General features: G+C 44.6%; 1 protein-coding gene across 1 annotated transcript in view; it reads right to left on the bottom strand.

The window, feature by feature from the left end:
* Positions 1-17,125, bottom strand: part of CNTN5 (contactin 5) — an 850,947-nt gene that overhangs the window by 396,500 nt on the left and 437,322 nt on the right. The window contains exons 5-6 of the mRNA XM_074981652.1: positions 7,018-7,141; positions 1,057-1,232 (exon numbers count right to left, since the gene is read on the bottom strand). Of these exons, the coding sequence (XP_074837753.1) occupies positions 1,057-1,232; positions 7,018-7,141 (300 nt within the window). The remainder of the gene's footprint in view (positions 1-1,056; positions 1,233-7,017; positions 7,142-17,125) is intronic.

Below are 17,125 nucleotides of genomic sequence, written 5' to 3'. Positions count from 1 at the left end.
ACTTGTTTGTCACGTGATTCCCCCAAGCACTTGAGTCAGCTGGTATGGGGATCACTAGCTGGCAATGTTACAATACAAACTAAACAGTCATGTAGCACTATAAAGGCTAACTAAATAGTCTTTAAAGTGCTACAGGGCTGATGGTTTGCTTAGTCATAATACAGAATACTTAACAACTACTTAAACACTAAGAACTATAAACAAACTATTTAAAAGGCCCTAGGGCTAGAAGACAGTAGAGATGAAACTGCTAGCCCTTTCAAGGCAAGGAAAGTCATGCAGACTAACCACTGGGGAGGCATAAGGCCAGCAGCACCTAACACATCAATACATGAGCATGGCATTCAAGTGGGTGCCACAGCCAATCCTATGGATACGACTAAGACAAAAATCTCTGATACCCATGCATGGGAGCCTGTGTACACTTAGAATGGAATCAGCATGAGCAAACATTTGTGTTTTAGGGCACTTTCTAGTTGCCAACAGAACCTGGGAACTTAGGACAGCCGTTCATTAACAGCAGAAGAGGGAGAAGAAGGAAGTGATGCCACTGCAGAAGCTATGGCTGCCTTCCTTATGTAATTTAGCTCACTGGTTAAGGCATCAAATTGGGATAAAGAGACCTAGACTCAACCTCTGTCTTGAGTCTCCTACATTACAGGAAAGGAGCCCAGCCACTGGGTTATGTGATATTTTGGCACAACTTTCAGTCTCTCCTGTTGAAGCTATTCCACCATGTACACTTAGTCAGCTAAGCTCAGATTAAGTCTGAATGTAGAAATAGAAAATTAAATTTACAGCAATTGTGTGGTTTTTAGAAGATTTCTCTGACTAGTTTAGCAAGTTACGCAAGTAACAGTCTAGAGAGTATTTTCAAATTACAGAACAGAATATTATTAAATAGTGCAATTGTTGACTCTCCAGAGGGTCAGAAATGGAGCATGGGGGGCACATTTAGCAATTACAATTTTGTCAAAGGCACAGGGTGTTGGTGCACCTCCTGAGTACTCTGATGAATCACTTACGGTTGACTCCCTATAAAATATTGTTACTCACATGCAAACTGAAGGGTGGCCTCTCTGCTCAAAATACTCCCAAACACGTTGGTGATTAAACACTGATATTGCCCAGAATCCTTTGCTTCATTTGGATTGCTGATGATAAAACTTCCTTCTACCAAACTGTAGCGGTAATCACCTTCTATATCAATTTCAGTTCCATTTCGTAGCCATCTTGAGAGAAAAAGGGAGAAATTAGTTCAGCAATTGTCTGAAAAAGGAAACTACTGAAAATATACAAAATATGCAGATAAATCAAGCGGATTATTATAGGTGGCACCCTGTAGTAATGATTTAATTAAAGTCTTCAGATACTTCCTATTATAAGATTCTTTTTCCAATCATTTGTAACTTTGGCAAACTTTAAGGCTGTGGCCACACTTGGCCAAAACTTCGAAATAGCCATGCTAATGGTCAAATGGAAGAATATAAATGAGGCGCTGAACTGAATATTCAGCACCTCATTAGCATTATCACACTTCCAGCTGAGGCACTTCAGCTGGGAGGAATAAGGGGATTTTGAAATGTGTGGGGTCCTTTCGAAAGCTGAGCTGTGCGTGTTTGAAAGCAGCGCTTTTGAAGTGCCATGGCCGGAAGTGTGCTAATGCTAATGAGGTGCTGAATATTTAATTCAGAGCCTCATTAGTATTCTTCCATTTGGCTATTGGCATGGCCATTTCAAAAGTTTGGCCAAGTGTGGCCACAGCCTATATGTATGAGCTGAAATTTTCCATTCAGGATATCTACTTAGCTCATCCATTTTTTGCAAACATTCAGATGAAACAATTTAGATATTTTTGAGAACCAGGGCAGAGGAAAATATACTGCTCTCAAAACATTAAATACCAGAAAATTTTGTTTAATATGTTCTGTTGTCACAACATTTTAGAGAAGGCACTTGAAATTTGACAGGGGCCTGACCATTATGTCAAGGAAATATCTACTGCTGTTCCCATGAAAATCTGTCCAAATTTGGCCAAATTATAATCTGGCTTGTCAGAGTAAGCATATGGTGAGTATAGACCTCTTCGATTTCAGCAGCTAAACTCCACAAAGATTGCATCCATAGTGGGTAGGTACACTCCAGCTTTCCAAATAAGAACATAAAAATTGCAATATTAGGTCATACGTATAGTCTATCTGGCCCACTATCCCGTCTGCCAGTGCAGATGCTACAGATGGAGAGAACAGAAAACAGCAATTCACTTACTCCCAGTCCCAGCTCTTGTTAGAGATTTAGGGACACCTGGAGCATTAGATTGTGTACTTTCCCATCTTAACTAACAGCCATTGATGGAAATATCCCCTATTGTCCAGGAACTTATTTCGTTCTTTTTTCTATCAGTTATATTTTTAGTGTTTACAATGTCTCCTGGCAATGAGTTCCAAAGGTTGACTGTGCGTGAAGAAGAAATTATTTAAGTTTTTCTAAATCTGTTGCTTGTTAGCTTCTTTGGATGACACCTGGTTCTCGTGTTATGTGAAAGGGTAAATAAAACTTCCTTATTCACTTTATTCAAACTGTTCATGAATTTATAGATCTCCATCACAGAGGTTTCCAACCTTTTCTCATTTGGGGATCCCAAAAATTTTTTTGAATGACCTACAGGCTGAATACCACTGCTCTATTATATTCCTGCTTAGAAGACTCTTTGTGATGATGAACAGCTCAAGTATTTTTAATTTCTTCTTACATGATGCCATTCCATACCCCTAATCATTCCTTTTGCCCTTCTCCATACTTTTCCCAATTCTAATACTTTTTTCTTGAAAAGGGACAACCAGAAATGTATGTGATATTCAAAGTGTGGAAGCACTATGAATTTCCCTTTCCTAATGGCTTCAAATAGCCTGTTAACTAGTTTAACTGGTGCTGCGTTTTGAGCAGATATTTAAAAGCTCTAAGTACAATAACTCCAAGATCTCTTTCTTGAGTCACAAGAGCTATTTTTTGACCCAATCACTTTGTATGCAGAGTTTGGATTATGTTTTCCAAAGTAAATTCCTTTGAATTTATCAACAATGAATTTCCACTGCCATTTTGTTTCCAAGTCATCCAGTTTTGTGAGATCCTTATCTAACTCTTAATGATCGGCTTTCAATTTAAGTATCTTGAATAATTTTGTATCATTTCCAAACTTTGCCACACAATACTTATTTGCACATCCAAATCATTTATGAACATACTGAAGAACACTGGACCCCATTACTTACCTTTCTGCACTGTGAAAACAGACTATTTTAACCAATCATTCATCTGTGAGACGGCCTTCTCTCTTACGCCAGGAATGGCTAATTTTACTTATGAGCCTTTGGGGAGGGATCGTGTCAAAAGCTTTCTAAAAGTCCAAGAACACTACACTCACTTGATCACCCTTGTCCATACAGCTGGTAGCACTCTTAAAGATATCTAATACACTGGTGATGCATGGTTTTCCTTTACAAAAGCCATGTCCATGATTTCCGAACACAGTGTTCATCTGTGAATCTTACTGTTCTTTTCATTATTATTGTTTAAACCAATTCGTCTGTTACTGAATAGGCTTACTGTTCTGTATGTGCTTGGTTACCTCTGGAGATCCGGTTTTTCTTCTTTCAAAATTTGGCATTACATTATCTATTGACCAGTCATCTAGCACAGAGAATGATTTAAGTGATAGGCGACAAATCGTAGTTAATAGTACAATAATTTTAAATTTGAATTCTTTCAGAGCACTTGGGTAAATACCATCAGGGCCAAGTAACTTATTATTGCTTGTCAACCTGATATAAAAGCTTATCGCTAGACAACTCCATCTGGGAGAATTCCTGAGATTTGCTACTTAATATTAAATATAGTCTGTTGAAGGAGAATAAAGATTTTTGTTTATATGTCATCATGTATTTCTAGTGCTACTTCTTGCATCCACTTTGAATCTCTATTCTTTGGTTTTCTATTTTGTTGTTTCTTTCTATTCTTTGTTAAATGAACTTATACTTTATTTCCCTATAAATCTATCTATCTACTGTGTGCTAAGCTGAGCAGTAATCTGAAGTGGAGTTGGTAAACTCTATTTACTCCGGAAGCCCTAGTCTTTGAATACTGGCTGAGTCTACACTACGAGATAAAACCAAATTGATTAAAATCAGTTTCTTAATGCTGGGTTTTATCCATTCGATTTTGAGCATCTTTGCTTTCCCACATGCTCCCTACAAAATCGACTTACTGCTGCCACACACAAGTAGTTTAAATTGAGTGTATTGTGGGAATCTATCTCACAGTTCCCTGAGCTCCATAGCCTTCTGGCATGGCAAGTAGATCTGGATATATGACAACATCTTCCCACATTTCATTCCCCTCTTTCCCCACTATGTTAAGTATGTGTAAGTAGACATCAGTGCTACACTGAAATTCGAATGAATCATTCACAGTCTACAGCCAGTCTACAGCCAGGTTTGGACCTGCCAAAAAAGAACCTCAGGCAAGAATATTTGCTGCTGCAAGCCTTGCTTCAAGAACTGCGGCAATTGTATAGCTACTACATTGCCTTCATTGAAACATGTATAATTTGGGTTGGCTAAAAGGCCCCTGGCTACAACCAGCACCCCAAAATCGTGACGTTTGACAGCCTCAAACACCATGACCACCCAGGGAGACCCTCCACCTGCCCCTACTAGTAGCGTGCCTATGCTTTATTTTAGGTTTGGATATGGATTCAGGCCTCCAGGGAAAGAGAACTCTAAGTAGGCACTGATGCTACACTGAAACGCAAATGAATCATCAGTAATGGCTTGGGGAAGCTAAAAGACAGTAGACTTTTGACAGCCACGACAATCACAACTGCCCACTGAGACCCTTTCATTATATAGGAACTTGGATCTGGATTTAGGCCTTCTGCAAAAGAAGACACATGTTTAAGTAGACATAGTTGCTCCACTGGAACTTGAATGAATCATTGAAATAGTTATGGCTCAGGGTGGGTAAAAGACCCCTAAATAAAGCCCACCCCTTTGGCCTTTGATAAAGCCCATATAAAAATTTGGTCCAGGAGGACAGCCACTCTAGTGACACAGTATTTTCTTCCATTGACCTAAAATCGTGTCCTCCAAGGAAGACATCCATTTGGCAGAAAAAAGACCCCTGGCTACTGCCAGACCCTGAAAATTCTGACCACCAAGGGAGACTTCCCCCCAGTGACTAAAAGACCCACAGCTACAGTCAGCCCCAAAAATCATGAGCACCAAGGGAGATTTCCCATGGGTGCCTAAAGGAGCCCAGACTATAGCCAGCTCCTGGAAATCATTACCACTGAGACAGACATCCCCTGTGCGGCTAAAAGACCCCTGGATACAGTCAGTCCCTGAAAGTCATGACCTTCGTCACACGCAAGCTGTCTGGAACCTTGCACAGCGTATCCTTTTATTGGTTTGGGGTCAAGCCACGTGATGCAGCTGGGCATGGGAATGTTCCAGAGTGTGTGGTGCCTCCAGGGGGAGGGAAGGAAGGGAATATGGGGGTCAAGACAAAATGTAAATGGCTGAAAAGAAATTTCTCATCCAAGCATGACCCCCACCCACAGACTAGCTGCCATGTGAGGCAGGTGAGGGAAAGATCCAGAATGCACTGCACCTCTCGGGGAGGGAAGAGAGGGAAGTCGGGGGGCAGGATAACATGTAAACGACTAAAAAGAAGTTTCTTGTCCTACCAGACAAGCACAACCCCCATCCACAGCCTAGCCATGGTACGGAGGGGGGCAGCAGCTGGCACAAGGCAGTGCAGAAAAAAAGGCAGCTAGCAGAGGTATACACAGAACCACAGACCCCACAGTCATGATACTCGCAAATGAAAAAAAAGAAGATTTTTCAGCATCTCATGACCCTACAGCCACGGGCTTCCAGGTGCCCAATTGTAACAGTCTTCCTGTTGCCTAATTCCTCTGCACCTCAGAGCTGTGGAGGTATAAGAGGCAAGAGCAGAGCACTGTAGGGCACTGTGGGACATCTACGGAGGCTAATGAATTTAACATAAAGATATGGCGCATCCTCACTACCCTTCATTCAGAATTTTGAATTTGAACTGAACATTACACCTGTCTGGTTACTACGATTTAAGGATTTCGATATTATGTCGATTTTAATGCTCCATAAATTGAGCTAGTGGAATTGACAGTGAAGACAGGCACTTGGAAAAGTCGGGCTGACTAAAACTGATTTTACCTCGCAGTGTAGACGCAGCCTCTATGAGTGTCCAACAGAAGAGGGGCTGGACATCCCAGGGAGATGCTCAGTATTTTGGAGTGTGCCCATCACTAACCGTAGAGAAACAGTGGGGCCTGTGGAAAGTGCTTGAGCTGCTCATGACCTGTGGAGTTGTGCACCTGATTGATGCTAAGGATTGGTGGTAGTGAGGTGAACAAATAGCAACCCACCTAGTCCTGTTCCTTCTGTACTTCTAGGGCTGAGTGAGGTCTGCAAAGGAATGCAGAGGCAGGGGGCTACCCATTTTCTCAGTGTAGTAATGATGATGTGGAGGACAAAGCACTGGATTAGGACTCAAAAACTGGGCTCAGTTCTCCATTCAGCTACAGACTTCCTGTGTGCCTTTGGACATGTCATTTAATCTACCTAGTGCCTCAATTTCTCAACTGTAAAATGGGACAGCACTTCCTAATCTCTCACTGGCGTGGGAATTAAATGCATTAATAATTTTGCATTGTTCAAATATTAAAATGATGAGGGTCAGATAATTATCTAGAAACATCTTCAAATGGATGGAGACATTTGGGGATCCTCGAGCTATAACTCCTGGCAGTTCCCTTTTCCATTTGCCTCCTCAGAGTCCACACTGGTCCCAGAGCCCCAGGAACAGGGAAGTTATGCTTGGGCTTCTGCATCTTTCCATTACTTTGTTTCCCTCCACATGTTGTTCAGTAGGAGAGCACACAGGCCAAACAAGAACTTCTCAACAGATTCACTGTACCTGTAAGTTGGAGCAGGGTTTCCTCTCGCTTGACAGTTCAGGGACACTTTCTTCTCATCGGAATCAGTCGGAAAAATCACATCATCAGGCTCTTGTACAAACACTGGCCCATAATCAACACTTTCTGTAGAAACACAAGGGGTCCAGTTTCAGGAATTTCAGTAAAAGCTGCCTTATCAAAGCTCCTGTATGCTCAGGTTATATCATCACACTGCATGGCACATGTTCTTTCCCACAAACCAAACATCAAACTCCTCCAGCAGTTTTAAAATAAAATATTTTAAATATTTTAAAAAAAGATAAGGAAATGCAACTGAGGTAAATTCAGAAACAACATTACTTGAATAGTGTTTCCTTAGAGACTTACTTAATTAGTCTGTAAGGATAATAAATGATGTCAAGCATGGGAAAAGGACATGTAACATTGCCCTTCTGCTGAGCAGCCTCAGACATTGGGGCTTTATAGGTCAGTTTCCCATTGTTTAAGAAATCAGTGACAGACTCTGGGTATTTTCTGTTACTTTTTCTATTTACATGCCATTTGCCTATATGTAATAATATACACAGTTATATACTGTTCCCAGGCAGCAAATCTTCCCCAAGAGTTGACTTTGGATAGATTAAGACAGAAAGCAAACGCTCCTATCTTTTCAACAATTACCCCCTCAACCACCCAAAATATTGATGCATAGGCACCAACTTTGTGGATACGTCAGCGCTGCAGCACCCACAGAAAACACTGGGTGCTCAAAACCCACTGGTGGGCCTTGCCAAACAGCAGCCAGTCTCCAACCCCCCCCACCCACTCCCATTGCCTGCTGCCCACTGCTGAGCACCTGTTCAGTAGTGAGCAGAAAGTGCTGGGAGGAAGGAGGAGGATCAGGGAGAGGGCAGAGCGCACTTGGTGGGAGCAGAACAGGGTGAGAATAAGCAGGCCAGGGAGGGGTGAAGGCAGGAAGTGGTGCATTGGGATGGGACGAGATGGGGCATTGGAGAAGGGAGGGACTGGGGGCAGGCTTGGATCACAGCAGGGTTTGACAATGCCCTGGGAAATCAGAAAGTTGGCACAGGTGGATTGTAACATAGAATGAACACCAACACATCCTTTATTCCAGGGTTGTACAGTACTCTCACACTAAGGAAAAGTACTGATAGAATTATTGGCGTAGCACCAGCTGGTGACTCCTTTATGTATATTGAAATCTAAAATTTACATCTCCCCTCCATGTCATGTGTGAATTAAGTATCTCTTGCTAAGCAGAGAGCAAGACAGAGCATATTAGAAATATTAAAATGACTGAACTAAGGGATATATGGAGCAAGTCTAGAAGTGGTGTGTAGAAGGAGTGAAAATTTCCAGTAAGTACTTATGAATATAATGTGTTCCATCATGTAAGTATCAGCTGGTGTAACCCGGTATAGTAGAAGTAAAAAAGTATAATTTATACCAACTTAGCTTGCCTCCCAAATTTCTTAGACTCATCTGTGAATTTAGCCCAGTGCCTGCAATTTTATTTGTAATCACACATTTTTCCAACACACATTAAAACACATAAGTGCATGCATTCAGCTATCACAGTTTTACAGTTGTAACTGTTCACATTGTTAAACTCCTTCAAGGTTTGTTCAAAATCATCTGAGGATCTTGGATACCGCACTTTGCATTAGGATGTTTAAATCAGCCTAATGTATTTGTGAAAACACACGTTGGCAGATGGCTCCTTACCATGCTCCTATCAGGGCAGGCTGCCGCACTAGAATTAAGCCGCTGCAGGACTAGCTTTGTATGTGCACCTGCTAAAACACCTCATTTATGCTTTTCTGCTTGCTGTTGACAGAAAAAAATGTTCTATTTGCTCACTTTTTGGAACTCACCCTCTTTTGGAGAACTGTATAAGTGAATTAAGGCACACAGAGTTGCACAGTTTGTGCTTTCCCATAATTCCAAAGAAAACTGTTTGAGAGATTAAATTTACTACCGAAGCTGGATTTAAACAGGTGAACACTTGTACAAAAAAGTCAATTTTTTTCTATTTAATATTAATAGACATTTCTCAGATCTTCTGATTTAGGTAAACAAATTAATTTAAATCATTTAAAGCATTTTAGAGTAAAGAACACAATGAACTATATGAAGAGCCACATATACATATATAGTTTAACAAAGCACTCACATGTCACTAGTAGTGACTTAATGTAACACTGAATCTATAATGCAAAACATTTGCCAACTGTTACCACAAACGCCTCCTATTCTGCATAAAGGAATGACAGTGTGTAGTCTCAGGTAATAACAAGACAAATACTGACCCCTTTCTGATTTGATGCCAGTGGTGCCACCAATTAAAAATTCCATGTGGTAACAACAGTGTGGCTGTCCTTTATCGTAAATCCATTAATAATATGGGGATAGTTTAATGGGTCAGGGAACACAACCACAGCCTGACACATCATGACTTTCTATGGTTCTAAATGGAAGGGGTGCACCGATAAAAAGGATTCTGGGAGTAGGAGTCCTAATATGCCAAAAGGGATCTTAGATATGAAAAAAAGAATGAGGACCATGGGAACTATTCACTGACTGACTGTTGTGTCAGACAAATATTGATGTCATATAGTTGATTCTCTCCAGAAACTGAACTCTGTAAGATTTGTGTGTCTTTTTGTTTACTGAGTTCCTATGATATTAGGAAAAGGTCAAACAAAAGCTACTATAGAAATGCAGACTTACAAACTGACCAGTCAACCACAGATCTTGTTTGGAAATTCAAGGCATCTATCGGGCAGCAGACAAAAACCAAACCAAAACAAACAAGGCAAAGACAGTAAAGTGTTAAGTGTAAACTATTAAAAACAGGGAATGTGCACATATTTCTTTTAAAATTGTGAAGTTCAAAGCTGTACTAAGTCACTGTTCAGTTATAAACTTTGAAAAGAGCAATCATAATGCTTTGTTCAGAGTTTGTGTTTCTTTTATAATAACTGGGCCTATAAATTTATCCTAATTGGGAGCTCATCTGGGGAAAGTGAAACGTTGTAAGACAGCACAATAACTAATAACATCATTTGTTGATGGGAACAGTATAAGTGGGAGACAGAAATACTAAAATAGTCCATGCAAAAAGGCTTTATTGCTATAACTCCAGGGCCATCTTACAATCATGCCTGGTAAACAAGAGGTGACAAGGATTGAAAAATCAATAAAGCAGAATTGGTGTGTTGGATATTGGGCATAATTGCCACATTAAATAATGAGAGAGCATGGTATTTCACTGACCACTCCCTTTTGGGTTCCTTAAGGAAAGAGACTACATAGGAGAAAATCTCACTATTTGAACAAATTTCACCATCACAACTGCCATCTTGATCATTTCCTAGGATCCCTGACCTTCTTCACTCTAATCCTGACCCAGCCGGGTCATAGAGAGGGAGCCACATAACAAAGACACCTCCATCAGCTGCAGCTGAATCCCATCCACTGCCAGGGATGTGAGACCTGGGATGTCTACACTGCCTTGCAGCTTGAAATAAGGCACCAACGTACTGCATTATAACTTCCCAGTGTTCAGGCACAAACTTAAAGGCCCCAAGAAATTTAGGTTCATGCCTCTGGCATCCAGATAGGGGATAGGACACAAAGAACAGCATTTTGGTGTTCACTACTGTTCATACCACCTTAGTTCAAACTGTGGGGGACAATTTATATACTCACCACCTTCCCCAAGCACTGAAGTAGGCTTCCAGGTGAGACTGTGGAATCACCATCACTGGAGGTTTTTAAGAACAGGTTAGAACAAATACCTGCCATGGATGCTCTCTGGTTTAATTGTCCTTCCTTAAATGTGGGGGCTAGATTTGGTGACTTCCCTAGGTTCCTCGTACTTCTACACTTCTATGGAATGTGTCTTTTTCTCTTCCATATCTTCTGTGCTCTCCTTCCCTTCTCCCCTTTTTCCTTCTGTGTGAGAAAAATCTGGCTTGGATGGCCACGGCTGCATAGTTTGCAACAGTGCTTGTCAGCCTGTGATCAATGGAACCAAGGCACAAATGGTGGTGTAGCTTTGTGACTTTGTGCTCACCCACAGCTATTTCAGATTTCAGGACAATTTATACCTTTAAATCAGTCCACTGCTATGGGCACCCACATGGCCCCACAGTGTGCCAACATTTTTATGGCTGACCTCGAACAATGCTTCCTCAGCTGTCATCCCCTGGTGCCCCTCCTTTACTTGCACTACATTGATGACATCTTCATCATCTGGACTCATGAGAAAGAGGCTCTTGAAGAGTTCCACCATGATTCCAACAGTTTCTACCCCACCATCAACCTCAGCCTGGACAAGTCCACACATGAGATCCACTTCCTGGACACTACTGTGCAAATAAGTGATGGTCACATAAATACCAAAAACCCATAGACCACTACACTTACCTTCACACCTCCAGCTTCCATCCAGGGCATACTACACAATCCATTGTATACAGCCAGGCAATAAGATACAACCACATTTGCTCCAATCCCTCAGACACAGACAAGCATCTATAAGACCTTTACCAAGCTTTCCTGAAACTACAATACCCATCTAAGGAAGTGAAGAAACAGATTGACAGAGCCAGATATGTACCCAGAAGCCACCTGCTACAAGACAGGCCCAACAAGGAAAACAAGAGAACACCACTGGCCATCACATACAGCCCCCAGTTAAAGCCTCTCCAGCTCATCATCAGTGATCTGTAACCCATCCTAGACAATGATCCTTCACTCTCACAGACCTTGGGAGGCACACCTGTCCTCACCTACAGACAGCCTGCCAACCTTACACAAATTCTCACCAGCAACTATAGACCACAACACAGTAACTCTAAACTTGGAATCAATCCCTGCAACAAACCGCCGTGCCAACTTTGCTCACATATCTACACCAGCGATATCATCACAGGACCTAACATCAACCACACCATCAAGGGCTCTTTCACCTGCACATCTACTAATATAATATAAGCCATCATGTGCCAGCAATGCCCCATTGAAATTTACATCGGCCAAACTGGACAGTCTCTACGTGAAAGAATAAATGGACATAAATCAGACATCAGGAATGGTAACATACAAAAACCTTTGGGAGAACACTTCAATTTCCCTGGACACTCAGTAACAGATTTAAAAGTAGCAGTCCTACACCAAAAAACTTCAAAAATAAACTGCAAAGAGAAATTTCAGAGAGGCAACTCATTTGCAAATTTGACTCCATTAACCAAGGACTGAACAGAGACTGGGAGTGGTTGGGCCATTACAAAAGCAGTTTCTCTGCTCTTGATGTTCATACCTCCACATTAATTACCGATAATGGGCCACATCCCCCCTGACTGAACTGACTTGATTTCTCCTCTCTTAAGCCGCGTCTACACTAGCCAGCTATTTCAAAATATCTGGGCCAACTTCGAAATAGCCCCCCTGCGTCTACACATGCTGAGCGCTATTTCAAAGTTGAAATCAACGTAAGGTTGCGAGATGTTGAAATCGCTATCCTCCTCAGAAGATGGGAATAGCACCCTACTTCGACATTGAACGTCAAAGTAGGGCATGTGTAGATGATCCGCGTCCTGCAACATTGAAACAGCGGGGTCCTCCATGGCGGCCATCAGCGGAGGGGTTGAGAGAAGCTCTGTCCAGCCCCTGAGCTGCTGGGGGTCCATGCTGCTTACACAGGGTGTAAGTGCTTGTGGGCTCTGCAGACCTTGTGGTGTGCAGGCTGAGTCTGCCTGGGAGGGGGCCTTTAAGGGAGTGGCTTACTGTTGCCCCGGAAGTGCTAGTCTGCCTTGTGACGCTGTCTGCAGCCTTTCCTGGCACCCTTATTTCGATTGGGGCTGCTCTTGTGTGTAGACGCTCCCCTGAGGCGCCTATTTCGATGTAGTGCTGTCCAGTGTCGATGTTGAATGTCAACGGCACCAGCCCTGGAGGATGTGTGGATGCTACTCATCGAAACAGCTTATTTCGATTTCGCTAAGTCGAAATAAGCAATTTTGATGTAGCGTCCCAGTGTAGACGTAGCCTTAACGTTCACAACTCCACCTTATCAGCAGTTAATGGGCCACATCCCCAGTGACTGAATAGACCTTGTCAACTGTGGCCCTCCCCTTGACTGAGACTCCCTCTTTAAATCCTCCTCTGAACACCCCCAATTCATGCATTTGATGAAGCAGGGCTTTGCCCACAAAAGCTTATGCTCCAAAATATCTGTTAGTCTATATGGTGCCACAGGACTTCTTGTTGTTTTTGAAGATACAGACTAACTCAGCTACACCTCTCTGATAAAGATAAAAATCAATGCCCTAAGCCGTCTAATGCCAGGACAAGTTTGGGAGATCTCGGAGCAGCTGATAAGATGGTGTGATGTGTTGCTGTTTTTCCAGCTGTGAGGAGGAAAGTGAAAGTCAGCACCAGAGACAGAATATGCAGCTTCTATCCTTGCTGTTGCTCCTGCTCCCTTTTTGTGTATGTTTTCCTTGTTTGTTTTTTCCCCATAGGAAACCGGATTGGACTTTAACAGCAAATCACATTAACATCTCCAGGTCCTTCCAACTAATGTATCTACTTTTTCTTGCAAAAGAAGAATTGTCTTTGATATCACCTAAGAGATTGTCAAATTGTTTGGTTTTTTTTTTTTCACCCTTCTAAAACTTCTCTGCAGCTAAAAGGAAAGGGACCAAGGAGTGTTAAATTAAAATCCTTTACTTTCCACTGTACATTTCAAATGCTGTAATAGTTTTTTCCTTCTTTTTTGTCTCATTAATTAACGGATTTTTCACTATGCATTACCCAAGCTACTAAGCAAACTCAGATCTCTGCTTACCAACACCTGAATCTTGTTCAAAACTGTTTAGGTAGGGTGGTGAATGGGTTTTGGTAGCACCTGTGGCTCATACAGTCCACCTAAGTTAATACAATAGGACCTGGGTGCAGCCTCCTGCCCTGGGAAAAGAGGTGTGAAGGAACCCATGAGAAGCATATATACAGCTAAGGTTGGCCCAAACTGATGGGCAGCTGAACTGAGAGGTACTAAATTGACAGGAGTGGGCTTAGACGTAACATGGCCACCCAGCAGGCTATCGATGGCTATTCACTTTGGATTCACCTCCACGCACTACTATGTAGCACCTAGCCTCTCACTTGAAGCCCCTTAAAAGGGCAGCACATATCTCACATGCACAGTGTCAGACATCTTCAGAATTCAGAATCTGAAAATCTGAAGAAGTGGGTCTTATCCATGCAAACTACTAAATAACTCTGTTAGTCCTTAAGGTACTATAGGACTCCTTGTTTTTCATGATGCTCCAGACTAACTAAGCTACCCCTTTAAGCCTATGTCCCAGAGAAGTCAAACAGACTGAGGGACACAGAGTTCTTGGCTCCAATTCTGTTGAAGAATTGGAGCTTGGAACAGCTCAGCACGAACAAGAGATGGACAGTGGCACATGTGAGTAAAAATACGATAACATTATTTTAAGTGACTGAAGGCATCAGAGGCAATATTGGCATGTTATGTCCATACATGCTTTCTTGAAATGACGGTTGCCTGATAGCCTATCTTAACCACCCCATAAAAATAATCACTTGGAGAAGCTGACCCTACAGATTTACGACTCAAGATTACAAGAAAATTATCACCTTCCATGAGCATGTGTTGACTCTTTCGCAAGATTATGAACTATGACAATTTTACGCCATGCTCTCAATATAATGCAGAATTTAATAAGTAAATTTAATAATGTATGTAAATAAAGTTTCCCTGCTTCAAAGCACAAGGCAGTTATACATTCACTTCTGGTTGTTTTCCTTCATAATAATGTAGATAAACATATGGAGGTATCCCTATCCCATAAGACTGGAAGAGACCTTCAGAGATCATCAAGTCCAGGTCCCTGCCCTCTCAGCAGACCCAAGCACCATTCCTGATAAATTTCTTTCAATCTATTTGCCCCAAGCTCCTAAATGGCCTCCTCAAGGATCAAGCTCACAAGCCTGAGTTTTGCAGTCCAATGCCCAAACCACTGATCTATCCTTCTCCTTGTAAGTATAGATGGCATGGTGATGGTTTTCTGGTCTGTGAAGCTGCGTCTACACGTGCCGGCTACTTCGAAGTAGCCGCTCCAAGTTTAAAATAGCGCCCGCCACGTCTACACATGGCGAGCGCTATTTCGAAGTTGACATCAACGTAAGGCGGCGAGACGTCGAAGTCGCTATCCTCATGAGGAGATGGGAATAGCGCCCTACTTCTACATTGAACGTCGAAGTAGGGCACGTGTAGCCGATCCGCGGCCCGCAACATCAAAATAGCAGGGTCCACCATGGCAGCCATCAGCTGAGGGGTTGAGAGATGCTCTCTCCAGCCCCTGAGCTCTATGGTTGCAGCGTGCAGCGGCCCCTTAAAGCTCCCCGCCCCTTCCTTCCTGTGCAGGAAGCTGAGAGAGCGTGCAGGCGGCAGCACAGCCATGCGGCCTGTCTGCACGCCTCCCTGCAGCCCAGAGACACCCCCCCTGCTGCGATGGCCGCCCACCAGCCCCCCAAGGGCCCCCAGGGCACCCCCCCCAAGGGGAGCCAGGGCTCCCAGGTTGGCAGCCAGCCAGGAAAGAGGCAGCGGGGCCCCTCCTGGATGGAGGCCGAGATCCGGGACCTGTTGGGCTCTGGAGCGAGGAGGAGGTGCTCCAGGTAATGGGGAGCAAGAGGCAGAACGCGGATGTGTTTGCTCAGCTGGCCGAGGGCCTGGCCGCCCGGGGTCACCCTGCCCGCACTCCTGACTATGTCAGGAGTAAGGTCAAGGAGCTGCGGCAGGGTTACGCCCGGGCCCGGGATGCGGTCAGCCGATCTGGGGCCGCCCCTGTCACTTGCCCCTTTTACAGGGAGCTCAGGGAAATCCTGGGCCCCCGGCACACCTCCTCCCCTCCGGCCACTCTTGACACCTCGGCCGACGAGCCCCAGCAGGCCCCGGAGGCGGAATCCGCCCCGGAGGCAAGCCCCGCACCCCAGGGCCCCCCCCAGGAGCCCACCACTGGGATGCCGGAGGAGGAGGAGGAGGGGGAATCCTCCTCCAGCGACGGGGGGCTCCACATTGTGCTGCCCTTACGGAGCTCCAGCAGGGCGTCCGCCCACAGGGTTTCCCCCGACCAGACTGTGGGAGCGGACCATCAGGTATGTACCCCCCCGGTGCACACCCCCGGGGTTGAGGGGCAGGGACAACAGACATGACCGGGGCCCTCCACATGCCCAGATGACCATGGCCCCAAGAACAGCAGTGGCTTGTCCCTCAGAAGAGTGCATCAGCCCCTGCACCCCCAGCACGACAGTGCCATGCCCCATCCCTGGGGATGGGGGGAGCGGAACCTAGGGTCCCCCGGGGGGAGGGGGTGGGACACCCATCAGCAGCAGCAGCATATCCTGGGGACGGGGATGGGGAACAGGCAGCAGAGGGGTGGGGGGACAAGGGCCACGGCTCGGGGCCCACACTAACGGCTGTCTCCACTCTTCTTCCCCCCCGTGTTCCACAGCTGCACCATCGGAGTGACTGGAGAGCGCCGGCGAGGTGTCAGTGGTCCCGGAGAGCCCACCGGGGCCATCACTGCAGGCCAGCCCCTCGGCAGAGCACCGACCAGCCCCAGGGCAGGGACAACGGCGGACCCCCAGCTGCTGGCGATCCTCCGGTGGCATCCGGAGGTCTCGGAGCAGTGCCTGCAGGTGGATGAGCAGCGCCTCCATCTGCAGGACCGGGCACTGGCCTGGCACCAGGAGGCATGGGGGGCCTTTATGTGCATGTTTGAGCACATCGCAGACTACCTGGCCCCCCATGCCACACCGGCCACCACTCTGCCTGCCCTCCCTTTGTACATATCCCCTTTATTTATGTTGTATATAGTTTGTATTAGACCCCTGTTATTTTATGATACCTGCCCCCCCATGTAAATAGTTCTTCCCCTCCCCCCCCAGTGCTGCCTCCCACTCCCCATGGGTCCTCTTACCTCCATGAGGACAGCCCCGATGGTGGCCTTGCCGATGCCAAACTGCTGCCCCACGGATCGGTAGCTGTCTGGAGTGGCCAGCTTCCAGACAGCA

This window comes from Carettochelys insculpta, chromosome 1, assembly GCF_033958435.1.
Source record: "Carettochelys insculpta isolate YL-2023 chromosome 1, ASM3395843v1, whole genome shotgun sequence".
NCBI classification, from domain to species: Eukaryota; Metazoa; Chordata; order Testudines; family Carettochelyidae; genus Carettochelys; species Carettochelys insculpta.
The sequence above is the reverse complement of the archived record's forward strand: the minus strand, read 5'-3'. Positions and strand labels throughout refer to the sequence as shown.